Below are 27,352 nucleotides of genomic sequence, written 5' to 3' on the forward strand. Positions count from 1 at the left end.
GTTATTTCGAGGACGTCGAACCAAAACAACCGTGACGGTGACTCGTTATTCTTGCCGTGTGCTTTGAAGTTGCGTATCACAAAGGAGAATTAAAGAGACAGCAGCGGCTACAAGCTCTGTGATTGGTCAGACGCTCCACGCTGCACAAACCTAAACAGCAGCGTAAAAACAGCAGACGCTGCGTCGTCATCATCGTCATTCGCGGCATCGAAAGCTCAAAGAAGGTGGGAGAAATGCATGACAGGTCTAAACGCAAGATAAATAGTGGTTGTGCAAATTGGATTCAATTTGTGTGTGTGTGTCTGTGTGTGCTGCAGAGGCAGACAGCGCGACGCGGTGTTGACAGGACGCTGATCATGGGTCAGTACTGGTGGTAATTCTATTTTGGAACAAAACACCGTCCGCATCAGCACCACTCTTCCGGCATGGGCTCCAGACTGAGCAGACAGAACAGCTTGGACAATGACAGCTTCTCCAAGAAGCGACGCAAGCTCCTCGATGGCGCGGCGGAGGGCGACAGACGGGCCGGTGGAGACTTCCTCTTTGCCCTGATGCTGAGAACAGACAAACTGCCCGGGATGCTGCGCAGGACCAACCACAGCCCATACATGAGAAGAGTGGCCTGGATAAAGGAGATTCAGAAGCTGCTTCGTGATGGCAAGATGGAACAAGCAACCGACGTGCTGAAATTGCTGAGGAAGGTGAGTGATGCACACAAGCTGAAGCATGACATTGTAGGCCTGCTGTGTTCTTGATGCAGTCCAAAAGCAACAGATGGCCACCAGACATGGAGATGTCCATGCAGAGCAGAGGTGTCCTAACTTTTTCCACCGAGGTCACAGTGCTTACGAAAACACAGCCACTTTTGTGTTGTAGATGACAAAGCGTATTTGTGTTGTTCCTATCAAAATGTCCACTTTTCATTACATTGCACTCAGTTTACATGCACTTTTAGACTGTGTTGCAGTCCAATAAAAAGCAAGGTGTGAACCGCAAATGGCACCCAGGCTGTACTTTGGAAACCACTTGGAGTATTATTTGTTGTTTTGGTACTGCTATAGTGATGCATGGCACAAATTATTTGAAAAATAATTATACGATTCTGTAACTTTAGAAGGGAATCAGGTATAAATTATGAAAATAAACAAACAAAGCAACAATTAATGGCAAGTGCATTCACATTTTATTTGAATTAAGTGCAACCAACATTAACTGCTCTCATTTTCAATATTCAATACATTTTCTTAAAAAAAGTACAGCGAGTGCAACCGACATTTCAACAGTAGGTGTACCTGCTAATTCTGCTTTTGTTTTTCAAAGTAAAAATAACACAATGTCAATATCAAAAATAAAGTGCAACCGACATTAACAGTAGGTTTACCTGCTACTTTTGCTGTTGTTTTTCAGGGTAAAAATAATATAAATACAACATTAATATCGAGGTTGAACTCAAAGTAAGTTGACCTGCTACTTTCCTGCTTATTTAGAACAAAAGCTTAAGTGTGGACTGCAATGGTTGCCTATTTCTCACTCCTCTGCCATCCGCCATGCTACGTTTTGTTGTCTGCTGGCGATGATGTCACAGACAAGCAGACGGAGTCAAATAATGTTGAACGTCTTTATCATTAAGAGTGCTAAAAAAACAATAACCTACATTCATATAAAGCCTCCATAAGCCATATAAGTCATGCTCAAATCCAATGCTTTATTTCCTAGTATCGATGCAGTCGATTGATGACCTTTTAAACGATGTCATGTGTTATTGCAACTTGCTGAACACTGATGTACGTAAAGTCTATGGATATAAATATATATATATAATGGGACGTTCCTTTCACTCGGGCCCTAGGGCCAAATTTGGCCGCAGAATTGTTTGGAAAATGGTACTGAGTTGTTTGGGTTTGATTTTTGGTTTGGATTGAATCTATAAGACCAACTTGGGTCCACATGTCAACATCCAAACTTCACTACACAACCTCATCCTCTGATCTTTGACCCCAGCTGCAGTCACCCTCTAATAAACCTTGACATCACAATGTGCACACTCAGCCACTTTTACCTGACGTATTTATTTTTATCGAAAGTAGGCCACTGACAGTGGGTGGACAACATTGTCTGAGTAGCAGGCACAGCATGTGACTCAATGCAGTCCTCGTATTCACTCTTGTTCAAGGGTCCCATGTGTATTTCCAAAAAGATCAACCAAAATGAAGAAATGCATCATATAGACTATATCATACCATTTCTCATACCGTCATCCCTTCATTATTCCTCTTTCCCTTTTGTTTCTTCCACTTTACAGAATTTAGCTCTCCTCCGGCTGTTCATGGCCATTAAAGCATGTTTCAGCATGACACTCTTGGTAATGGCCTCTCTTTGAAAAGAAGGTCACTGACAAGGAAATACTCTAGTATGCCCTTTTTATTGTTGTCCAGATTGATGTACTGATGTGAAATGATTGTACTTTGTTGTGGCTTATATTAGCAGCTTCTTGCAACATTAGCAGCTCAAAGTATGACAATGGAGTATGACAATGCATAGTCGAGCACAGGATACTATCAAGGCAAACAACCCTGATTTGGAATTGTAACATATTGTACCCAACACCTACATAGTTTTTATCAGTAATATTTGCATTCATTATGCATTCATCTCAGTGTTGGCTTTATTTGGTCCAGGCATTAGACACACAGATTCAATTCACACGCGTGCATTATTGGATTCAGTCAAAGGAGTGTGGCAGAGCAGCGGGGCGGCAAAACAATGTCATGCTCATGGGATTTAGGACACCTTGATTGTGCTCAGGAAGCACAGGCTGTTCAACAGTCGGTTTGTTTCCAAATTCTAGTCTGCAGACATTGCAGTTATAAACTGTTTACATTTTTTGATTGAAGGATACAAGTACTGACAAAATGCCTAAATTGCAGATTAATAACAAATGAAGGCAATATGTCAATATACAAAGAGCTGTTGCATTAGTGTTTGTAGGAGAGGCCTTTTTTCTTCTGTGAGCTGCTTTTACAAAATGAAATTGTCCAAGAGCTGATTATTAAGCGGATCACCACATCAAGAAAATGTCTGGATCCATAACACTTTTTAAGAAAAAAATATCTCCAAAGAATTTTTGTTTATCGGCATCTTGTATTTCAGCATTCACTTCTTTCTCATGCAGGGGTTTTTCACCACTATTACAGCTACTTTGACAAAAAATAAGGAGAGGTGAGCTATGTGTTTTATTTACAGTGCCCTGCAGAAGTACAGTCATCTTTTTGGCTCTAAACACCACCACAACAGTGGATTTGAAATAAAAACATGTGCCTAAACTGCATATTTTCAGCTTTAATTTGGCACTATTCACATTAAAATCCAATAAACGGTGTAGGGGATTACAACGGTTTGTATATGTGCCTCCCAGGTGTGTTTAGGTACCAGGTGTGTCCTATTAAATGGCTAATTCAACATCACACTGAATGTCTAGGCTCAGTTTCAGCTTTGGTAGGATAGGTTTTAGGGTGGGCCTGTGTAGACTGCAAACAACATGAACGAGAAAAGCACTCAGAGCGGAGACCTCCACCAAGCACCATGCATTCTAATTTTAGTATGCCAGCACCTAGCATGTCAATACGAAGTGGTTATATATGTGTCTACCTATGACAACAGCTAGAAATGCTGTTACGATAGTTGAACATAGTCGTACTAAGAATTTGTATATGTCTAGCCATAAAAATGGCTAAAATGCTACTGTGCTCATGTTATCATGCAAGAAGGATTTTTTTTTGTCCTGAACGTGTTGAACAGTTTGATGTTGCAATTGAGAAATGTGGCAGTAGTTGCAGGTACTTTGTTTTAAGGAAAAGGGTGAATTTGGGGAAAATCTTTAATTTTGCATCACCTCCAATGAATTGACAGGCAAAAGAGGGAAAAGCAATCAGAACCATTGCACCATCGTTGGCATTAAACACTGAAACCATTTTGAATGTCCTGAAGAAGGAATAAACCACTAGTGTACTAAGTAACAGACGCTAAACATGAAGCCCAAGGAAAATATGAAATATGATAAAAACATTCATTCCTTCATTTTCTACCGCTTATCCTCACGAGTTTCGCGGGTGATGCTGGAGCCTATCCCAGCTGTTTTTGGGCGTGAGGCGGGGTACACCCTGGACTGGTTGCCAGCCAATCACAGGGCACATATAAACAAACAACCATTCACACTCACATTCATACCTATGGACAATTTAGAGTCGCCAATTAACCTAGCATGTTTTTGGAATGTGGGAGGAAACCGAAGTACCCGGAGAAAACCCACGCATGCACGGGGAGAACATGCAAACTCCACACAGAGATGGCAGAGAGTGGGGTTGAACCAGGTCTCCGAGCTGTGAGGTCTGTGCGCTAACCACTCAACCGCCGTGCAGCATGATAAAAACATTGGGACCATAACATCATCAACATCAGCAACAACCAGCAGAGAGCAAGAGTGAAGGTGTCACTATCAACTGTTCATATTAGACTTCATAAACAAGTGGCAACACAAGAACATGCAAACCACTCATTTGTAAGAAGAGTTAGATGCCCAAACAGGAATTGACCAAAAAAGTACAGAGATGAGTAAAAATAATTGTGATACATTTACTCATTACCTGCAGTGTGTCACTTGTCTTTATGCAATTTTTTTCTGAATTTGTCATTTGAACGTTAATGTCTGAATTGAGCAGCAATAAAAGAGTTGAAGCAAATATCCTTTGACTCTTTCGGAGCCACTCAGTCAGTTGGTGAGCTTTTTATCGGGACAAAGCAGCCATCGTAAGATCATTTGCTTTACTTCCAGACTCCCCTTTTGTCTCTTAGCTGTGAGACAATCCTGTGTTAATTACACTGAAGCCTTGGCGCCTCAGACAGCAAAACCTCTTTAATGAAGCCAAAGAGATACTGTATACAGGGAAAGCAGCACCATTGTCTCTCACATCTTTTCTATCTGTAAAGCTGAAGCATTATATATGATGTTTAATTTCAACACAGGCTGATACATGACTGAGATTACACTGTGAAGATTTAATGAGGGCGTTTGTAGTGAATTGGTGTGTAAGATCATAGTGTTGCTGCCAGAGGTTATGCTTACTTTATTTTACATTTTTGGCTGGCCTATTTGGCATGTGATCATAAAGGCTTTCAGCCATATGGGTCAAATATAGGACAAGTTTGAGCACTGCTAGTATAATAAAAGAAAAAAATGCTGCTATTATGGACAACATAAAATAATAATTAACACTACAAATACAAAAAAAAATTAATCAGTGTCCTGTTTATTTTGTGTAAGTCAGGGAGCAAAAGCGCTTGCACACTCGGGAACAGGGTTGCTAATAGCCCACCACAATTAGTGGCCACATTAAACGTTACCGATGCTTTAGAAAAATGCTATAATGCTGAGAAACTTCAGACTGACCAGTCTCTACATTCGTAAGCACAAAATCCAAAGAAATATAGGTGAATAGGTGCATATTCTGGAAGAACTAGAAATTTTTCTGTACTGGTTATGGTGTGGCAGCATGGCGGTCGAGTGGTTAGCGCGCTAGGAGACCTGGGTTCGATTCCACCCTCGGCCATCTCTGTGTGGAGTTTGCATGTTCTCCCCGTAAATGCGTGGGTTTTCTCCGGGTACTCCGGTTTCCTCCCACATTCCAAAAACATGCTAGGTTAATTGGCAACTCCAAATTGTCCATAGGTATAAATGTGAGTGTGAATAGTTGTCTATATGTGCCGTGTGATTGGCTGGCGACCAGTCCGGGGTGTACCCTGCCTCACGCCCGAAGACAGCGAAACTTGTGTGGAAAAGCGGTAGAAAATGAATGAATGGTTATTGTGTGTAGCTACTCTACAGGGGTTCACAACTCAATTCAAAGGACAGCAAAATAAGCATAATAGGTCCCCTTTAAGCTATGAATCTCTTAAACTATCAACATTGGAACAACTTACAAAAGAGTATTTAGTCAGCCACCAATTGCACACTTAAAAGAAGAGGCAGTGTACACCCTGGACTGGTGGCCAGCCAATCACAGGGCACATTTAGACAAACAACCATTCACACTCACATTCATACCTATGGACAATTTGGAGCCACCAGTTAACCTAGCATGTTTTTGGAATGTTGAAGGAAAAACCGACGCACGGGGAGAACATGCAAACTCCAGCCAAAAGACCGATGCCATTTCTTGTAAACCCACTTTGCTCCAGATTGGTTTATATAAGGCTTGCATCTTGTTCATACGTGTCTTTTACTGTTGTCCTTGTTAAAAGGAAAGTCATTGTCAAATTCATATGGACCTTCCAGCATTCTACTCCCAACTGTCTATTGCAATCAATGCCTATTGTGTTGTGGAAAAGAAGCAAACTTGTGTGTGGGTCTGCATCAGAGTGCAGTCTTGTATCTGTGTCTCCAAAGCTCGCTTCTCATTAAAGTTGCATGTGCTGCACAAGTGCTTGCCATCTTGGTCTGCTTCATTAGAAACACAAGGGTGGACTTGTTGATGAGGGCAGTTTGTACACTGCTTAGCTTACTGGTCCATTGCCTGTTAATGCTAAAACAAGAAAGAAAAGAAAGAGTCTCGAACCAATGAACTGCAACAAACAAGGGGATTACTACACGATGAATCTTGGCTACATTATAAAATACTCAATTGCTGGATGCTTTGTGGTTTTTTGACACAGCATATGTGACTGGTTATGTTTGTTTCTCTTTATGTTTAGGATCTAGGACTGGAAGGTACCTCACTCAATGACATCTTATACAAGAACGCTGCCTTCCTCAATCTGGTGGATCCCATTTCACATGAGCTGCTGTTGAGCTTGGCTCGAGAGATGCAGAATCCCAAAAAGGTTGGCTTTTGCTTATCCATAACACAAGACACACGATGGGAAACCTAGTTCTAGTTCCCATAATGGTTTCCAATTTGTTAGGTTTACACAGCAGTGTGTGATGTCCAATTCAGATTGTTTTGTTGAAATCACATTATTTATGTGATGGCATTTGCATGTGCAAAAGCACAACATCACACACATTTCTGAGTGTTTACAGAAGTTGCTTGCTTGGTGCATCTGTGATAAATTAAGGATTTTGTCAATATTTTCTCAAGCAAATGATTTTGCGCAGCAGATTCAGAACAAAGGGAGAGAATTTTGATGGTTTTGTTGGTGGAGCACTTGCTGTGACGTCTGTTCTGTGGAGCATGTATGTGGCTTCACTTTTTAAAAATAATTTTGTCTACATCTGTGAGTACCTTTTATCAACGTCTCGGCAAGCACGGCATTATACGCCATTCGATGACGTATAGGTCAGATATATGCGACATAATTGTTTATACTGCAGTTACATCACATGCATATCACATTTATATCCACATACGAATGATGCCTGAGTCGCATTTTAAAAAATGAGAATTGTGCTGTTCACATTTACATGAAAAAATCAGATACATGTCGCATATGAGGAAAAAAAATAGGATTGACCTGCAGTGTAAACATAGCCTTATTGTTTCTATTAGACAAATTTATAGTACTAACAGTACTGCCGCACCTTCTGAGCAAAGCCACACACAATTCAAGTTGAATTATGGTGATGATACAAAGTAGAAGTGTCAGGACAGTATTGCATGTCATAATAATTGACCTGTGGTCATAACTGTCAAGCTGTCAACTTTAGCTTTTACGGTGACATTTCCTAGCCACTTCCAACTTTAAGTTAAATAATGGTTAAATATGCTGTATATTACATCAGACAAATATTGTTTCATAATAAATGTGTTTTGGTTTTTAAAAAAAAAGCCACAAAAGTGATGTGAAAACAATCAAGGACAATGACTACTTCAGTCCTTCAAATGCACAGGGTACAGGCAACCATAGATGCTAATTGCCTATGATCATACTCCAGCTTGAAGCCTTGTTGTTTTCTGACCTCTAAGAGAAGGAATAAAAGTACTTGATACAGAGATGTGACTTTGACAGGAATACAAGCAGAGCAAATGTATTAAATGTTTGGTTTGTGAGAATCCCTAATACACCATCCTTTGTCCTGCAGTCACTTTATTCTTTGTTATAATAATCAATTGCAACTGGACTGATGAGGTTGTTTTAGATGACATTTTGCCTCTCATCCAAGCAGCCTTCATAGGCTCATGCTCAAAGACGAGAGGATGTTCTATCTAGTGTGATTAAAGATGTCCTATTTCGTCTTTAAGCCTAGCATGAGACCTCATTTGGGTAAAATCATTAGTATTCAGTGTCTGAATTAGCATAAAATTAACATGACAAACCAGATGGATGGGGTGCTCCGCTCTATCTGCCACCGATCAGTATCGGCCGATATGAGTGACAAAGGGCGGAATCGATATCAGCCGATCAGCTCTGCCCCCACTGCAGCATTCAGAACAACCATGCATTCCATGTGTGGGACGTCCTGCCTTGGTGCCACACAATCTAAACATTTTCGAAGTGCCAACCAGAAATTTTTTGAGGCATCTTTTGCGGGGTGCAAAACTTATATCACTCTCACAATGACAGGAAGACTGCAGACATCACGATACTGTGCTTTTTCACATTTTTACCAATCGATCACAGCACCCCTAATATGTGTATATACAGTGGTATGAAAAAGTTTGGGCATCACTCCTGATAATTTTTACGATTTTCCTTTATAAATCACTGGTTGTTGGGATCAGCCATTCCAGTTAAATATATCATATAGCAGACGAACACATTGATGGATGAGAAGTGAAATGAAGTATATAGGATTTATAGAAAGTGTGTCATAATTATTTAAACAAAAGTAGGCCGGTGCCTAAATTTGGGCATCCCAACAGAAAAATGACATCAATATTTAGTAGATCCTCCTTTTGCAGAAAATATACACTTCCTATTGCTTCCAGTAAGGTTCTAGATTCTGGTTGAAGGTATTTTTGAACGTTCATATTTCCAAAACATCTCCAGTTGAGTCAGGTTTGGTAGTTTCCAAGCATGGACAGCCCGCTTTAACCACAGATTTTCAATAAAAAAAAGTCTGGGGACTCAGATGGCCATTCCAGAACGTTGTACTTGTTCCTCTGCATGTCTTAGTAGAATCTGAGCAGTGTTTAGGGTCATTGTCTTGTTGGAAGTCTCCAGCCCAGGCGCAACTGAACATTGTTGGCAAAAATCTGCTGATACTAACTGAGGAGCTAAGTCATCTGATAGAAGGTCAGCATAGAGCCCCAGCGCCAGTTGATTCCAGTCTGAATGCCTCCCAAACGCCTCCCAGGTGAGGTATTCCAGGAATTCCCAGTCGGGAGAAAGCCCTGCAGGGCAGACCTAGAACACGCTGGAGGGAGTTGGTCTCACAGCTGGCTTGGGAATGCCTTGGAGTCCTACTTGTGGAACTGGAACAAGTACCTGGGGACCGGAAAGTCTGGACTTCCCTTCTGAGACTATTGCCCCTAAATCCCAGACCAGGATAAGCGGTAAAAGATATTCATTCAAGGGACATTTCCCATTCCTGGCCAGTGCTTGCAGTATTCCCTGTCTATCTTGGACCTGTGCTGCACAGCTTGTGGCAAATTATTTGCACTGTACCAAAGAAGAGAAAAGATGCAGGGAATTATTTCCACCTCAAGCTTCTGCTATGAATAGATGTTGAATTTAATCTCGTAGCGCTCAGTGGTTTTCAGGTCCAGGAGAAGTAATGTGGAGAGTAGTGAAAAGGTACCACATGAATCTTGCATGTTGGAATATAGGAATTTAAAAGAATCTGATTGTGAGCTTGGGAATTTAGTGATATGAGCTCACTCTTTTTAAACATAGTTCACCTGGAGATTCTAAACATCCCACCAAAATAGAAACGATACATTATATAGAGAAAGATTATAGCTTTAGAAACTGAAAACAATGGAAAATAATTATGTAATTATTGATGGAGACTTGCGGTACATCCTGGCAAGAATTCAATAGTGTCATCAAAGTGCTGGAACTCAGTTTTCTTTGGCCACATAACCTGGTGTTTAACAGTTGCAATTAATAAAAAATGCAAAAATTTCTCTTTGCTATACAAAATTAATCTTAATTCTTGACAGTATTGTATGTTAGAGATAGGTAGTGTCACAGACATCCCACTCTGTTCAGAGATGTTTTTCAAACTTGACCTAGATAGCCTTCGTCACTCCTCTTTGAAACAGTCAGTCCTCTCTGTCCAGAATATGTATATATATTTGTTCCTAACAGTACTCTTTCTCGTAGTGTTGAGCTGAAGCATTGAACCCGTTCCCCAATATACAGTATAAATCAGTGCATTCTCTTCGCTGTTTTTTTCTGAGTATGGAGATCTTTGGGTATTGTGTTTCATACCCAAAACTGCAAAAAAAAAAACATTTTGCTCATTGAGTGCAATTTATGGGGGGGAAAGGTGAACGCTTAGTGCAAAGTAATGGTAATGGTTTTATTTCATTTGAACATGCATCAGATTACAATTGAATGCATCACATAATCAGTTCACAGTTCCACATGTCCAAAAGGAGTAGGAAGAAGAAAAGCTTATTAAATCCTACCCCTCCATCTGGCACTTTTACAATCAGTAACTGTTATATTTGTTCACTTCCTGCTTTCCTAATATGGTTTAAGTTTTTTTTTTTGTCACGTACCGAAGTACGAGGTGATATGACCATACAATGACATAATGGGTACCATAGTAAGTGTCAATATAGTGATATGTATCGCACATCATGACTGGTTCAAGACTCTTCATCCTTGTATTTAGCAAACATCAACTGCTTGTATTGTTTCTTGAATTGGCTCATCGTTGTGCATTGTTTGAGTTCCTTACTCAATCCATTCCATAGTTTGATTCCACATACTGAAATGCTATGGCTTTTAACGTAGTCCTAGCATATAAGTGTTTCAAATTTAGTTCTTCTTGTAGAGAAGTATTGGATGACATTTTTAGGTAATTGGTTATTTTTAGCCTTATGCATTATTTTAGCTGTTTGAAGATTAACTATATCCGCAAGTTTTAAGTATTTGTGATTTAAGAAATAAGGAGTTAGTATATTCTCTGTAGGCGGCATTATGAATTATCCTTACTGACCTTTTTTGCAGTACATTTAGCGAGTGAAGATTGCTTTTATAGTTATTAGCCCATATTTCCACACAATAAGTAAGATATGGTAGAACCATTAGGTTATTAGGCATGTCGGATGAATGTAAATAAACAGCAACAACAATGTCTTCCACAGGATGCAGACACCATAAAGTCATCGGATAAAATTTGCAGACAGCTGATCTACCACCTGACTCCACATTCAAAGTGGCTGAGGCAGAGCATGTCCAGACGGAAATCCCAGGCATGGTAAGCCCTTCTGTCCAGACATCCACTAATAATAACATAAATCTGCAGCTCCATGTAGAGTTGTTGAGATTTTCATCTCTGGAGCTGACATTGAATTAGGACAGAGCTGGCCACGGGCCGACCTGATGGGAACGCCATGGTAACCACAGCTGTCAATCATCCTTCATTTTAAGTGCTTATGTACTTGCGATGCTTGTCCATTGCTGCTGGCCGCTCTCTCGCTTTCCATCGCACCCTCTCTTCAGAAGTGGCATATTCCATTTGTGTGATGCAGGGGAACTAAATATACTTCCAAGGTTGAAATCCGATAAATGCAAAATTAGATTTGCCTATGCTTCACTTTAGTGTTACTCAGGTGTCTCTGTCAAGAGATAAATGTTGAATTATGTTTGTTGTATACGACAACTTGATGCTGCAAATAATGGATTCATTTTCTCAAGATGAGATTTGTGTCAACCAATGTCATTCTCGCCACGACCCTCCTATTTTAAAGTACTTCTTACCAATGCAACATAGCTGCAACCTACAGTTGTCTGAACTGCAGTAAAGGGACAGCATTTAGCCCCAAACAGGAAATGGAAGGAATAAAATAAAAGCACAAAACAGAAAATAATGGTAAAAACAGAAATAAACAGCAGATTCCCTACTGTGCATAGTAGCATAGCAGACAAAGCTTTGGAAAAACTCATTCATCATTTCTAAAATTGGCTTTAAAGCTTGGAAAACTGCTAAGGGCTATGGCGGTATGGTGTGTGTGTGCAGGATCTGATTGTCTTGAAATTGGACTGTGATGGTGGATTTCTGCACCGTGAAGGACAATTCAGGGATGTGAGGGTCATTGTGCGAATGAGTCCAATCTACTAAGAGCTCGAAATGCAGAAGTATGCAAGAGTATGGTATGGTAAAGTATTAGTATTGGCATTCAAGCAGATCCGGTTTGACTGAATGACCATCTCATGTGTGTTACGCTCAAAAGATGTGAAATATGAGAAACAAAACAGTTACGGCAAATATTAACTTATCAATTGTGCTGTCAAGAAAAAGTGAGGCCTGTGAGTATCAAATGTTTTTTTATGTATTCTAAAAGATGGATAAGCCTCAACACAGACTAAACTGCAACCACATATTTCATGTAGACACAAGACACTGTTGCATAATTTCATTACACAATGTCAATTTAATTAAACATGATTATGTAACACAATAAATGACTAATCTCAATAGTCATGTAATATCTTGTAAGAGTTTTTGTTTTGATCATTGCAAATTAACTCTGCGGTGGTGTTGCTGTCTATAGATTCCAAAAATGTGTCAAAATTATCTTTTATGATATGGTTGTGTAAGTGCAGCTTAGCCAAAAAGATGAAAATGGCTTCCTGAAAGGATGACATCCATTTTTCTTGCTTAGATCAAAAGAGTGACATTGTGGGAAAATATGGCACCCACATGATCAAAACCATTTCATATCTGCAAAAGTCATTGTAGGATTTCTGTGCCAGTCAAACAATCAGTTTTTCCTCGACTATGTTGGTCATACAGTCAAGAATAATACATTGGAAGTGAACACATGCCATCTAGCCCAAATGCTGTAATGTTGGTTGGACTGCACCAGTAACAACCTTCATTTAGGTCCAGGATGGTCCTGTGTCTTGACCGACAGCCATCGGATCTTCTAGCTCACGGCTGGTGACATTTTTTGGGTCTGCCATTTGCCTTTTTTTTGTTCCATAACCCTCAAGAAGAGGTTTAAAATGACCGTCTTACTGCGTTCAACCTCAGCAGCAATTGCACACCATGTTCATGCAGTTCAACAATCCAACTGCGTTCAAAGAGCCCTTGTCATCAAAAGATGACAACAGTATGAATACCTCACAGAAAATGGAATTGAATACATTTTTTGGCTTTTAAAGACTGTGGTCTGAAGCTTTTGATCAAATGAAGAATAGCCTATTTCAGCTTAATGGTTGCTTAAAGTAATGGTAATGGTTTTATTTCATTTGAACATGCATCAGATTACAATTGAATGCATCCCATAATCAGTTCACAGTTCCACATGTCCAAAAGGAGTAGGAAGAAGCAAAGCTTATTAAATCCTACCCCTCCATCTGGTACTTTTACAATCAGTAACTGTTACATTTGTTCACTTCCTGCTTTCCTAATATATATATATTAGTTTTTTTGTCCCGTACAGAAGTAGGAGGTGATCTTGTCATCCTTGTATTTAGCAAACATCAACTGCTTGTATTGTTTCTTGAATTGGCTCATCGTTGTGCATTGTTTGAGTTCCTTACTCAATCCATTCCATAGTTTGATTCCACATACTGAAATGCTATGGCTTTTTAACGTAGTCCTAGCATATAAGTGTTTCAAATGTACTTCTTCCCTGAGATCATATTTCTCCTCTCTTGTAGAGAAGTATTGGATGACATTTTTAGGTAATTTTTAGTTATTTTTAGCCTTATGCATTATTTTAGCTGTTTGAAGATGAACTATATCAGCAAGTTTAAGTATTTGTGATTGTAGAAATAATGAGTTAGTATGTTCTCTGTAGGCGGCATTATGAATTATCCTTACTGACCTTTTTTGCAGTACATTTAGCGAGTGAAGAACCAGAGAGCAATAAAGAGTGTAAAATGCTTATTGAAAACAAATTCTCTCATTTTGTTTTGCATTTTAAGCTCTCTAAGATCCGTCAGTGCAACATTTTTGCAATTTTTTAACTGGTTGCAATGTTTAGATTTTTTTAAACTGGAAGTAAAATTTTGATCAGGAGTATATTTGTCCATATTGTCTATTGTATGCTTGGCTAATGTGGCATAGTTCTGTGCACTCTATTATCTTGGCTGGCCCGGATGTTTTGGCTCTGCTGTTTAGTCAGCGGCCATGAAGCAGTCTTAGTCAGCCTTTTACCCCCAGCCCATTTTACTCGACCCATTCACCCCCTCTGTTATACAACACAGAAAACACAACATGAAGCCATGCTTATGTTTCCAGATCAGTGACCCAAACAAAACCTTGTTGTTTGTGCTTTTAAAGTTAAATAATTCTTTCCCTAATCTCACTGTGCTTGCTCCTTTGATCATGCAGTCTCAAGACAACCCTGCAGAGAAAACTGTCCAGTGACACTGTGGACTTGTCAGGCATCCCTCTGTCCACCCGGGATGTCCGTCAAGTGGCTTTCTACCTCCAGAACAACAGAGACAGCGTGGTGGCTGTGGACATCAGCTTTACAGAGCTCCAAGACGAAAATCTGAGGTTTCTTCTTCCTCTTCTTGCCTCACTGCCCAAACTCAATAACCTGGCCCTGAACGGCAACCGTCTCACCTTGGCTGTACTCAAAGACCTCACTGAGATGCTGAAAGACCCCAAGAAGTTCTCCAGCTTGGCGTGGATAGACCTAGGCAACAATGTTGATATTTTTACCATGCCTCAGCCACTGCTGGTTGCTTTACGTCGGCGCTGTAGCCTGAAGAGCAGTCTACCCACGATTTATGAGTACACAGAGGGCCAGCCATACAGCTACCACCTGGAGACTTCTATCGAGGAGCCTAGCCACTATGAAGAAGAGGAAGAGGAAGATGCACATGATGGTGTGGACGACTTGGAGAACAAGTTTGACCTGGAGCCGTGGAGCTTAGGTGAGAAGCATCTCTCCAAAGAATTCACCCTTCACTACTGCGAGAGGTGATGGGAGTGTGCGGTGACACGGCGAAGCCCCTAAACGACCTTAGCTCAACCACCCTCACACCAGCCGGCCCAGTCACCCTTTTAGTCAGGAGGGAGACCACTTTGTGAACCAGAATCAACCAGACACCAAGCAATTGAAAGATGTCACGGAATGAATCCGCACCAGATGACAGATGTCACGGTGGTGGACTTACTGTGTTGGCGAATGGTGCTCTTGGCAGCAAGGTGCGTTTTCATTGGAGGACTGGATTCATTGGCGAAGGGGTCTCACTGTCGCTCCCCTTTACTCCTATCTCTGCCCAGTTGTAGCAGCTAATGAGCCAATACCAATTTCGATCAGTTGTCTGACCGCAGAGGCAGCATTCCGGTAGTAGTTCAAGTGCTTCGGAAGCAGCGGGTCCCTCTGGGTTCTCGACGAGGACTGAGACAATCTCCGGCAGGCAGAGCCTCACTCCACATTGTGTGTTCTGTTAAGCTCTCAACAAAAGCTATGACACAAGTTCAACAGACTATACAGCCGACGGCCCGTCACGTGATCCTGGCAAAACTGCTAGGTCAAGACTTTTTTTTTCGCCCCCTTTCCTAATGTCTACTTGTGAACGAATACCCATGCTGCTCTTGTGTACGTGTAAATGACGAGACAAAACATGTTACCGTTCACTGTTTTCGTGCCCTTTTGGTGAGCAAAGCAATCTCAGAAGACAACAGATAAGAAGCGACGGGTAGCTGTGATTAACGGCTTTCATTCTTGCTTAAATGCTGGTGTTCACCTCTGTGATGTAATCCTTACCGATGTTTCAGTAGTTTAATACAATCTCTAATATGGGCTTCTGAATCCAAACAATACCACAAACTGTCATTGAAACTACTGTTGTCTCTCTGTGTCAAAGTATTTGTTGTATACCTACCCATCTTCAGTGGCAGATTCTTTTTAGAAAACCATGACTGTTAACCTTGAGATTAGACATGTCTTTTGCAGTAGCACATAAAAGTCACTTAATAACTGCAATGCACGCCAATGCACTTTTCTGTTGGTATTAATCCATAATAGTGTACACAGTGGATCCCCGCACATTCCCGATTAATTACTCGCAGCCTCGCAAATGAACCGATTTGATTTATTGAACTGATTTGATCTCATTCACGAAATGTATAAATACATGATAATACAGGTAAAATGTACACTATACATGTACCACTGTTAGAAAGCCCATCATTTTAACATGTTTATGTTTTTATGATTGACATGTGATTTCCAATGAGCTCTTATCAATGGCAACAACAGTGGCAACAACCCGGAAAGAGAAGTTCAACTTTTATATTTTTTTGTCAAAAGCCCTCAGATTTTGGATTTTATTCAGGTCCTTGAAATCACCATAGTTAGGATTTCTATAGAAAATAACTACTACTACGGACTGTTGAGCAGACCAAACAAACTTTGAAGAAGTGGATGAGTGCTCCAAAAACTACAGCAGCTAGTGTTGTGACTGCACGTGTGATCGTAAGGAGGGGGATAGAAAATATCAGTTTTCTATTCAAATATCAAAAGGACGCTTTGTAAAAACAGTACCAATAGAATAGCAACATTAATTCAGAGCAAACTTGTGAATTGCCTTTGATAAGACACGTAGCAGGTAGACCACATAGTCAGGAGATTGGGAAGACCTGGGTTTGATTCTCTTATTCTCCATATCTGTGTGGAGTTTGCATGTTGCGTGTGTGGGTTTTTCTCCGGGTACTCCAGTTTCCTCCCACATTCCAAAAACATGCTAGGTTAATTGGCGACTTTAAATTGCCCATAGGGGCGGCACGGCGGTTTAGTGGTTACTGCGCAGACCTCACAGCTAGGCGACCAGGGTTCAACTCCACCCTCGGGCATCTCTGTGTGGAGTTTGCATGTTTGCATTCCCGTGTATGCGTGGGTTTTCTCCAGGTACTCCGGTTTCCTCCCACATTCCAAAAACATGCTACGTTAATTGGTGACTCCAAATTGTCCATAGGTATGAATGTGAGTGTGAATGGTTGTTTGTCTATATGTGCCCTGTGATTGGCTGGCGACCAGTCCAGGGTGTACCCCGCCTCTCGCCCGAAGACAGCTGGGATAGGCTCCAGCACCCCCGCAACCCTCGTGAGGAAAAAGCGGTAGAAAATGAATGAATGAAATTGTCCATAGGTATGAATGTGAGTGTGAATGGTTGTTTGTCTATATGTGCCCTGTGATTGGATGGCGACCAGTCCAGCGTGTACCCCGCTATAATAAGATATTTTCAAAGTTAAGAACATAGAAAACCTTATTTATTCTAAACTTATTGTTTCAAGCGAAGTAGGGAAGAACAAAGATGCCAAAAACCTACCACAGACTTTTTACTATGTAATGTCTCTTAAATGTAACATTACTGACACCTTGTAACTTGTCTTTGAAATTTTTTTCACAAATGCGCTGTAGTCAATGTCAAGTTAACAGTTTGGAATGTGTCTGAAATAGATGTTAAGAACATATCATCATTTGCTGGTGGTTCCAGATCGTAATCATTGCGTAAAAGCGGGGATCTACTCCATATTGTCATCTGATCCAAATGGCTTATGATTGTTTTAAGATTCTATTCAAAGTACCTGCTTCATCGGAATATACACTAAATGTTTAAATGTGTATTTATACATTGTCTTGTTGGAGTAAAACATCTGACTATTGGTGTAACTATTTGTGTTATGTTGTCTTTTGTCCAATACTGTGACTATATGGGCTCTAAAGACATGAAACGGAGCAGTGAGCATTTAGTGTATACTGAAACAATTAGTAACACCAAAGGCCAAAAATAATGTAACATTGTGATTACACTCAGCAATCATCTTTTCTGGTGACTGTTTTAGTCAGTGTTAAGAAAAACACTATCTACTTTGTTTGTAGCGTCTGTTTCATGTGTCTACATTTCCTTGTTGTAGTTTTGTGTTTTCCAAAGCAAAATTCTGCCAATAAAACAATTGATCCACTTAGTAAGGAATGTCTGAAATTTGTTTCCATCTTCAGCTCAAAGGATTTATTTATGGAGATTACTCAGCAAATAGGCCAGTGATTATAAAAGCCCTGCCGCTTTGGATTGGTTGCCAAGATTCTAAACGTCTTTCCAAGCCAGCGGCTGTGGATCATCTGTGTGCCTTTTGCACGGTCGCCCGGGCCACTGTCCATGTTCACCACTGGGGGAAAAAGGCATGGTTTGTCACAGGCTGAGGCCCTACCCATGATCCTCCTCTGGCAATCTTTTGTTCCTGCTAGCAGACATGGTAATGTGGCATTTGCAACAGGTGGCTCCCATAAGGTCAGAGCACAGTGTGACTGTCACACCCCCTGAGGTCCAAATACCATTTGGTGGGTCAGCAGAACTCAGCCATACATGTCAACCCTCATGGTTTTTCCCAGGAATTGCCAGTATTCCTTCTTTTCCATTTCTATTGTTTCCTGTAAATTTCCTGTAAAGAGATATACTGGATTTCCTATGGAAAAAATTGCTTTGGGTTTTGTACATTTTGGTTTTCGTTGGACCTTTTCGAACAAATTAATGACATAATTATAGGTTATCACATGGTTTGTCTGGCATCAGGCCAGGTATCATGCCCCCAAGTGTCAGTATCAGTGCTCATACTGGCATGCTCATACTGGCACGTGGGGGGCATGATACTGGGCCTGATACCTGACAAAACATGTGATGATCTTATTATCACATACTATTTAATCATGAGCTTATTATCACACACTATTTAATCAAAAGATCATTTTGTTTCCAGAAAATTTTCAGTTTATTTTATGTATTATATCTAAACAGTGTAAACACAATAATTGCAAAAATATTTCAACAATAATATTTTATCAACAGTCTTATCTTATCAATGTCTGACAATTAAAGTTCCATTAATCAAGTTTGGGTTTTTTGGTGACTGGAGAAGCACTAGGCACTAAGCACTCGTGCGCTGTTCTCTGATTGGTTGTTTCACGGGCACGATACCAGAGCAGCGCGCTCTGAGTGGACAGCTACAGGGGCTGATACTGGACATGGTTAAACTCTATATTTTATCAGTATCACTGCCCTGGGCTTTGACACAGTATCATTTCGGCCTTTTCCCGTATCATTCATGGGCGGTTTCTAGGGTACAGGGCCAATTAATACTGTAGTATGTGATAAACCGAGGTATCGCTGTTTCTGTATTGGTTTTCTTTAGGATTAAAATCCAATATTACATGTTGTGTATTTGTTTAGCCACACAATTGACCTTTATGCCACATCCATTTTCACAGACACCACGTGTCAGTATCCTGCAGCTTTCCCCAGTTTCCTTTCATCAGACACAGCCCAGATACAGCCGTCCTCCTTTGCAACAGCATTGACCACGTTGTAGAATTTCTTGGCAGTTTTCGACACATGTCCCAGAGCTTTCAGCTCCTCTATTAAATGCTGGAAGACAACATGAATATTCACTGTAGATGGTGTGCAGTTTGTTGTGTTGCCAAAAGAGTGCAATTAGTAACTTACCGTATCAAAGTTGGGTTCAAATTTCACCGCATTTTCAGAGTCGACAAAAACAACTGGAGTGGCAATCGCCTCCTCGAGGTTCTTTCCAAACCAAACGTGGTTCATGATTGCCTGGAAGGAAGACACAATAATACACCTGCCAGATGATGAAGTGCATTTGCAACGGCAACAGAGGGACACATCATACACATTAGTGCAGCAATTTATCTTAATGGCACTTGGGGTGACTGCCAAGGGCACGTACTGAGGCCACTGCGGTCGTGATCATAGGCCCGCCAGTTGAGCCAATCACCAGCAGCTTTGACTTAGACCTCAGCACAGCGGGAGACATGGAAGACGGCGGCTGCTCCCCTGAAAACAGAACAAAGAGAATGAGGTCTAGTCATACAAATCAATGTGACAATATGCAAAAAACAATCATAACACAATAAACAAGGGTATTTTGTAGTATGTGAATCGCAGCTACAAAAGATTCACAATTCAATATGATTCTTTTGTGTCAGGTTTTGCTTTTTTTGATACAAAAATGACATTTCCATTTTTTTTTAAACTTTGCATACTTAAACGTTACAATCATAGAAAACATTCATTCATTCATTCATTTTCTACCGCTTTTCCTCACGAGGGTCGCGGGGGTGCTGGAGCCTATCCCAGCTGTCTGGTACACCCTGGACTGGTCACCAGCCAATCACAGGGCACATATAGACAAACAACCATTCACACTCACATTCATACCTATGGACAATTTGGAGTCGCCAATTAACCTAGCATGTTTTTGGAATGTGGGAGGAAACCGGAGTACCCGGAGAAAACCCACGCATGCACGGGGAGAACATGCAAACTCCACACAGAGATGGCCGAGGGTGGAATTGAACCCTGGTCTCCTAGCTGTGAGGTCTGCACGCTAACCTCATAGAAAACAGCGCCTTGCAAAAATAATCATAAAATAAATATTTCAAGGTTCAATTCTACATTATTTTTAATTAATTTAAAATAGAAGGCTAACATCATCACACAGCAACTTAACACTGAAAGGTAGCTAATAAATATACAATGGCAGCCATTGGTCAATGAACTGCAACTGTTCTGCTTGTGAGAAGAAGTTACTGTAAAATAGTTGGTTTTCATTTTAAACCCCGTATTGTTACTTGTGTAGTGTAGTGTGGTGTAGTATAGTGGGGGAAATAGTTGCAGTCGTCCCTCGCCATATTGTGGTTCAAATTCCGAAGTCCGGCTTCCCTCAGCACATTAATAAACCTTGCTGTTTTGTGGTGCCTATTATTATTAGTAGTATTTTTCTAATGCATAATTGGGCAAATTGGCAGTATTTTTAAATGCATACTTACATACAAATTGTACATAATTTTTTGTCTATATTAAGCATTTTCAAATAAATGGCTAAATTGCCTAAAATACAAATACATAAATCCAGTTGACCCTACCTGGAAAGAAACGATCAACTTTCCCACAGAAGTCAGACAACTGATTATTGAGGATGACTCCGGTGCGTGGAGAAAATATTTTAGCACCAAATCTGTGTGAAAAATGAAACTTAAAGTCAGCTTGTAGACACAACTGAAATGTACGTGAACATTTTAAAGGTGAGTATACTGACATGTGATTGATGCTGCTGGTGACGGACACAGCAGAACCATCCGGGGCCAACACTGAGACATGTGTGGTACCCACAGTGTCCAGATACGGCGTCATGTTGTAATACTGGGGTTCGTGCGACGTGTCATCAGTGATCAAACTGCGAATGTGATCGGCAAAGCTGTCCTCTGTTAATTTCTTTGGCAGCTGTTAGAAGGACAAACTGATTTAGAAGCATCGCAAACAAACATTAGAAAATATGAGTATTATCACCTGAATAACAAAATAATAATCAGCTCTGGTATGCCAACCTGTTTCGGACCACATTTAATCTGTATGCTACTCTAGTAGTTTTTTTTTATTGAAGTATTAAAGATGGGCGGCACGGCGGGTGAGTGGTTAGCGCGTAGACCTCACAACTAGGAGGACCAGGGTTTGATTCCACCCTCGGCATGTTCTCCCCATGCATGCGTAGGTTTTCTCCGGGTACTCCGGTTTCCTCCCACATTCCAAAAACATGCTAGGTTAATTGGTGACTCCAAATTGTCCATAGGTATGAATGTGAGTGTGAATGGTTGTTTGTCTATATGTGCCCTGTGATTGGCTGGCCACCAGTCCAGGGTGTACCCGGCCTCTCGCCCTAAGACAGCTGGGATAGGCTCCAGCATCATCTGCGACCCTCGTGAGGATAAGTGGTAGAAAATGAATGAATGAATGTTTTTATCATTTCATATTTTCCTTGGGTTTCATGTTTAGCGTCTGTTTAGCATCTGGTCGCCAGCCAATCACAGGGCACATATAGACAAACAACCATTCACACTCATATTCATACCTATGGACAATTTGGAGTCGCCTAGCATGTTTTTGGAATGTGGGAGGAAACCGGAGTACCCGGAGAAAACCCACGGGGGGAACACGCAAACTTCACACAGAGATGGCCAAGGGTGGAATTGAACCCTGATCTCCTAGCTGTGAGGTCTGCGCGCTAACCATTCGACCGCCATGCAGCCCCGCTTCTTCTTATTCATTCATTCATTTTCTACCGCTTTTCCTCACGAGGGTCGCGGGGGGTGCTGGAGCCTATCCCAGCTGTCTTCGGGCGAGAGGCGGGGTACACCCTGGACTGGTGGCCAGCCAATCACAGGGCACATATAGACAAACAACCATTCACACTCACATTCATACCTATGGACAATTTGGAGTCGCAAACTAACCTAGCATGTTTTTGGAATGTGGGAGGAAACCGGAGTCTCCAGAGAAAACCCATGCAAACTCCACACAGAGATGGCCGAGGGTGGAATTGAACCCTGGACTCCTAGCTGTGAGGTCTGCGTGCTAAACACTCGACCGCCGTGCAGCCCCGCTTCTTCTTCTTTAAAAATTCAGAGTAGGAACTTACTTCTCCCAAGCTGAACTGAGGATCACGGAGATGTCTTTTTAATCCATTAGCAAACTTGAGAGCTTCAACATAGCGATGGTAAAACAATGTTTTTTGTTCACCTCTCAAGGATTCTGGGTTCAGGTCATATCCTACAACAAATGAAAGGAAATGCACGGAAAGTATTAAGTATGTTCCACAAATATTTACAATAGTGTCAGTGTTTGACATCAAAGTGTATCTGTGCTGCAGATGTGTGACTTTGTGTAGCAGGAACCTTCCATGATGTTGAGGACCAGACCCAGGAGGATGCCCCCTGCAGGAGGAGGAGGGATGTACATCTGGTACTCTCCCAATGTAATATTCCATGCATCACTCACTGTGACTTTGTAAGACGCCATGTCGTGCAATGTCAGTGTTCCTCCTGAAATAAAACAAGAGTAAATGCATCTGCTCGGCAAAACTGCCCAAAACAATTTCTACGCCACACATAATCAAGACTTCGAATGGATCACGACAGCTAATGCCGCCATTTGTGAAGGATGGCCGTACTGCTTTACAGGAAAATGGATTTGCTCATTTGTAATGAGATCATTGTGCCTGGCAGAGATATTAAATGGTTAGAAAATGGAGCATGATTGAATTCATCTGACAATACCTGCCTCCTGAATGTCACGGATCAAATCTTCTGCTATTTTTCCGGTGTAGAAAGCGTCTGCTCCGAGATTTGCTATCGTCTCCAATGTGTCGGCCAGTGTCTCGAATTTCACGATATCACCCGTTTTCAGGAGGTTTCCATTTTTATCTGAGAACAGCTCACTGATGGACAAGAGAACAATAAACAAAAACGTTTGGACACCCCTGATTATTTTCAAGATTTTCCTTTAGAAATCAGTTTATAGGATTTACAGAAAGTGTGCATTAATTATTTAAACAAAAATAGAGACGTGCATAAATTTGGGCACGTCAAATTTTATTGATTTGAATACCTTTAGAAACAATTATTCATTCATTCATTTTCTACCGCTTATCCTCACAAGGGTAGTGGAGGTGCTGGAGCCTATCCCAGTTGTCTTCAGGCGAGAGGTGGGGTACACCCTGGACTGGTCGCCAGCCAATAACAGATCACATATAGACAAACAACCATTCACACTCACATTCATACCTATGGACAATTCGGAGTCGACAATTAACCTAGCATGTTTTTGGAATGTGGGAGGAAACCGGAGTACCTGGAGAAAACCCACGCATACACGGGGAGAACATGGAAACTCCACAAAAAGATAAGCCAAGGATGAAATTGAATCCTGGTCTCCTAGCTGTGAGGTCTGCGCGCTAACCACACGACCGCCATGCAGCCTAGAATAAACAATTATTGGAACACAAAATTTGTTTGATAAGATCACTGACCCTTGACCTATATACACAAGTGAATTAGTCGCTTAATTTGGGAATAAGGTGAAACTAAAATTGAGTTACTTGGACATAACATGGGGCGGTATGCATAGAATAACAACACTTAAAGAACACAGCATTCCTACACAAACACTTGCTACCCACAGTAACATTTGGTGGTGGTTCCATCATGCTGTTGGACTGTGGGGCCAGTGCAGGCACTGGAAATCTTGTTAAAAATGAAGGTTGCATGGATTCCACTGCTCAAACTCTACTAAGGCATTCAAGCAGAGGAACAACTACAACATTCCGGAATGGCCATCCCAGTCCCCAGACCTAAATATTATTGAAAGTCTGGTGTGTGATTTAAAGCGGGCTGTCCATGCTTGGAAAATACCAAACCTGACTCAACTGGAGATGTTTTGAAAAGAAGAATGGTCAAAAATACCTTCAACCAGAATCTAGAACTTCATTGGAAGCAGCAATTTTTGTACACCCTGGACTGGTTGCCAGCCAATCACAGGGCACATATAGACAAACAACCATTCACACTCACATTCATACCTATGGACAATTTGGAGTCGCCAATTAACCTAGCATGTTTTTGGAATGTGGGAGGAAACCGGAGTCCCCGGAGAAAACCCACACATGCACGGGGAGAACATGCAAACTCCACACAGAGATGGCCGAGGGTGGAATTGAACTCTGGTCTCCTAGCTGTGAGGTCTGTGCGCTAACCAATTGGCCGCCGTGCCGCCGCCCAAATGTTATATTATTTTATCTTAAATAGTAATATTTTATATTAAATAATAATAATTTATATTAAATAAGATGAAAAAGTGGTAGAAAATGAATGAATGAATGAAATATTTTATATTAAATAATAATCTTTAATAAAATAATTATTGCACACTTTCTGTAAATCCTATAAACTTCATTTCCCTTCTCATCTATCAGTGTGTTTGTCTTCTATATGATATATTTAATTGGAATGGCTGATCCCAACAACCAGTTATTTATAAAGGAAAATCTTAAAAATTATTAGGGGTCCGCCCACAGTGGACCGGGACTTGACAAAGTCCTGGGAAAGTCATGAAAGTACAGATTATTAGTAGTACTGAGCAGTAGTAGTTGATATTGGATAGCCAAGCTCCATGATGACCAGCATTGATAAGGTTTTCATATTGAACCACATCAGATTATATTAGTCATTCATTTTTTTGATGTTTTTTAAAAATACCATGACCATGTGTGTTGGGAAAGCATTTCTCACCGCAGTGGTTGGTAGTCATTGCTATCAATATGAGGAATGTATTGATCAAGGATTTGAGAAATTGGGATCCCCTGTCTGGCCAGCCGGATGCTTGGCTGGAAGAGGCTGGCCCATGGCAGCTTGCCATAAAGCTTGTGTGCTTGTTCATAACCTCGGAGTTCTCCTGGAATTCCTATCCACTGGCCACCTAGATTGACAGATTGGAAAGTACAATCAGTGATGAAATGAGGTTCTCACAGTACCTTAGATTGTGTTTTATATTTATACAGTTCTGAGGGGCCCGCGACCCTTGTGAGGATAAGCGGTAAAAAAATGAATGAATGAATGAATGAATGAATGAGTTCTGAGGGGAATTCCTGTTGAAAAATAAAGTTTGGTCTTGACAATATATCAGATTGTGACAACAATAGAGACTTTACATTACATGACGTAGGCTCCAATATTGAAATATTGATTCATTCATTCATTCATTTTCTACTGCTTTTTCCTCACGAGGGTCGCGGGGGTGCTGGAGCCGATCCCAGCTGTCTTAGGGCGAGAGGCGGGGTACACCCTGGACTGGTGGCCAGCCAATCACAGGGAACATATAGACAAACAACCATTCACACTCACATTCATACCTATGGACAATTTGGAGTCGCCAATTAACCTAGCATGTTTTTGGAATGTGGGAGGAAACCGGAGTACCCGGGGAGAACATGCAAACTCCACACAGAGATGGCCGACGGTGGAATTAAACCCTGGTCTCCTAGCTGTGAGGTCTGCGCGCTAACCACTCGACCACCGTGCCACCTGTTTATTGCCATGTTTGCATTAATTACACAGCTTCACACAGCTCATATATGAAATAATTTTCCAATTTTCTATGTCGCTTATCCTCACTAGGGTCACCGGTATGCTGGAGTCTATCCCAGCGACCAGTCCAGGGTGTACCCTGGACTCAGCGACCAACCAATCACATACCTATGGACAATTTGGAGTCTGCAATTAACCTAACATGCATGTTTTTGGAATGTGGGAGGAAACCGGAGTACCCGGAGAAAACCCATGCACGCCGTTAGTAATTCCATTATTCCCAACGCTGCATGTCATGTGTTCACGCATGAAAGATACAACCCATGGCTCCCTACATAAGAATGTTAACTAGATACAGATAGTTGAAGGCAAAATATTACCTGAGAGAAAGCGGAACGTGTTGGGACATGACTTCAGTGTGTCAGGTTTAAACATGCCAGGGACACGCTCTCTGGAGTTGATGATTTTGACTTTCCCTGAAGAGAGAAAAGAGTATTGCCACTTCTGCTTTCGGCCCCTTTAGAAGCATGTATAAGTGAAGAATAGAATGGCTGTGACCTGTGCTGTCCATCACTGTGAATATGGCTCCACCTCCCACGCCCATACTCTGTGGGTTCATGAGTGAAGTGCAAAGCAAAGCAGCAATGGCGCCATCTACCGCTGATCCTCCTTTTTGCAGCATCTCCCTGCAAGAGAACACGTTTTTCATCACTTCACATCTGGTTGTTTCACAACAATGATATTGTTTGTTAATACTAAATCAGCATGTTTGCAATTAAATGCAAAATTAGCTAAATTAAATAACAACAAAATGTATTCACCGTCCAATTTGGGAACATGTCCAAGTGTCTGCGGCCACTGCAGCGTGGGAGAAAGAACCTTGTGGACAATTGCGCCTCGCAAGCAGACTGACGCACACAGACAGTACGATGACGCACAGCAGCATGAGTGCGCAACATGTGTACATCCTTGCCTTTGACCTCGCCATGGTCGCGTCTCTTCTTGGGAATCATTCAGCTGTCATGAAAAGCTTAATTTACCTGGCTAGGTGAAATGTATCCGTTCGTGTGTGAGTGTGGGTGTGCGTTCAATGACCAACAGGAAAGTCTGGAGCTTAATAAACTCCCCCAAAAGGGGGAGTGCACTGCAAGTTACGTCCCACCCCTACTTTGGAGTTGGAAGTTTGGCATTCCCTTTTGTAAAACTAATTAATATAAGCTATACCAAATAATCCACCGTGTATATATATATATGCTATATATAACTTAACTCGATTCATTTGTATATCCCTTTAAAGGATAGTGTAACACTCTCAGTTTGACGAATCAGAAACGAGCAGT

At 41.2% G+C, this 27,352-nt stretch overlaps 2 protein-coding genes across 6 annotated transcripts in view; one reads left to right on the plus strand and one right to left on the minus strand.

Annotated features, from left to right (window-relative positions):
• The first annotated feature begins 69 nt into the window (after positions 1 to 69).
• lrrc75ba (leucine rich repeat containing 75Ba) overlaps positions 70 to 27,352 on the plus strand; it is a 72,927-nt gene continuing 45,644 nt past the window's right edge. Inside the window, exons 1-5 of one of the 3 annotated variants that reach the window (XR_013627210.1) lie at positions 70 to 224; positions 318 to 701; positions 6,748 to 6,876; positions 11,253 to 11,365; positions 14,453 to 16,787. Coding sequence is in view for 2 of the 3 variants with exons in the window: in XM_058071347.2 (XP_057927330.2) it covers positions 426 to 701; positions 6,748 to 6,876; positions 11,253 to 11,365; positions 14,453 to 15,053 (1,119 nt within the window). In the remaining variant the exon portion in view is untranslated. The other 2 variants (XM_058071347.2, XM_058071348.2) reach the window with 2 other exon arrangements.
• On the minus strand, positions 18,815 to 27,086 carry ggt5a (gamma-glutamyltransferase 5a). Of its 3 annotated transcripts, none has more exons than XM_058070782.2 (12): positions 26,834 to 27,086; positions 26,571 to 26,698; positions 26,393 to 26,488; positions 25,218 to 25,404; positions 23,208 to 23,368; positions 22,827 to 22,973; positions 22,571 to 22,701; positions 21,194 to 21,378; positions 21,021 to 21,112; positions 19,823 to 19,929; positions 19,579 to 19,689; positions 18,816 to 19,500 (listed from the first exon to the last, which is right to left on the minus strand). In XM_058070782.2, the coding sequence occupies exons 1-12, from the start codon at positions 26,998 to 27,000 to the stop codon at positions 19,354 to 19,356; spliced, it is 1,659 nt and encodes a 552-aa protein (XP_057926765.2). In that variant the 5' UTR covers positions 27,001 to 27,086; the 3' UTR covers positions 18,816 to 19,353. The 3 variants fall into 3 exon arrangements, 2 of the variants coding, with proteins under 2 accessions (XP_078645984.1, XP_057926765.2); XR_013627209.1 differs by having other exon boundaries at positions 19,465 to 19,500; positions 19,766 to 19,929; XM_078789858.1 differs by having other exon boundaries at positions 18,815 to 19,500; positions 21,021 to 21,378.

Source organism: Doryrhamphus excisus, linkage group LG3 (genome assembly GCF_037039965.1).
Source record: "Doryrhamphus excisus strain RoL-2023G ecotype Guam linkage group LG3, RoL_Dexc_Guam_v1.1, whole genome shotgun sequence".
NCBI lineage: Eukaryota > Metazoa > Chordata > Actinopteri > Syngnathiformes > Syngnathidae > Doryrhamphus > Doryrhamphus excisus.

Coding starts and splice junctions, on each gene's coding strand:
- ggt5a (XM_078789858.1), bottom strand. CDS start 27,000: ATGGCGAGGTCAAAGGCAAGGATGTACACATGTTGCGCACTCATGCTG. Junction 25,405..26,392: donor CACGTTCCGCTTTCTCTCAG/GTAATATTTTGC, acceptor CTGTCAATCTAG/GTGGCCAGTGGATAGGAATT. Junction 22,702..22,826: donor GGTCCTCAACATCATGGAAG/GTTCCTGCTACA, acceptor CATTTGTTGTAG/GATATGACCTGAACCCAGAA.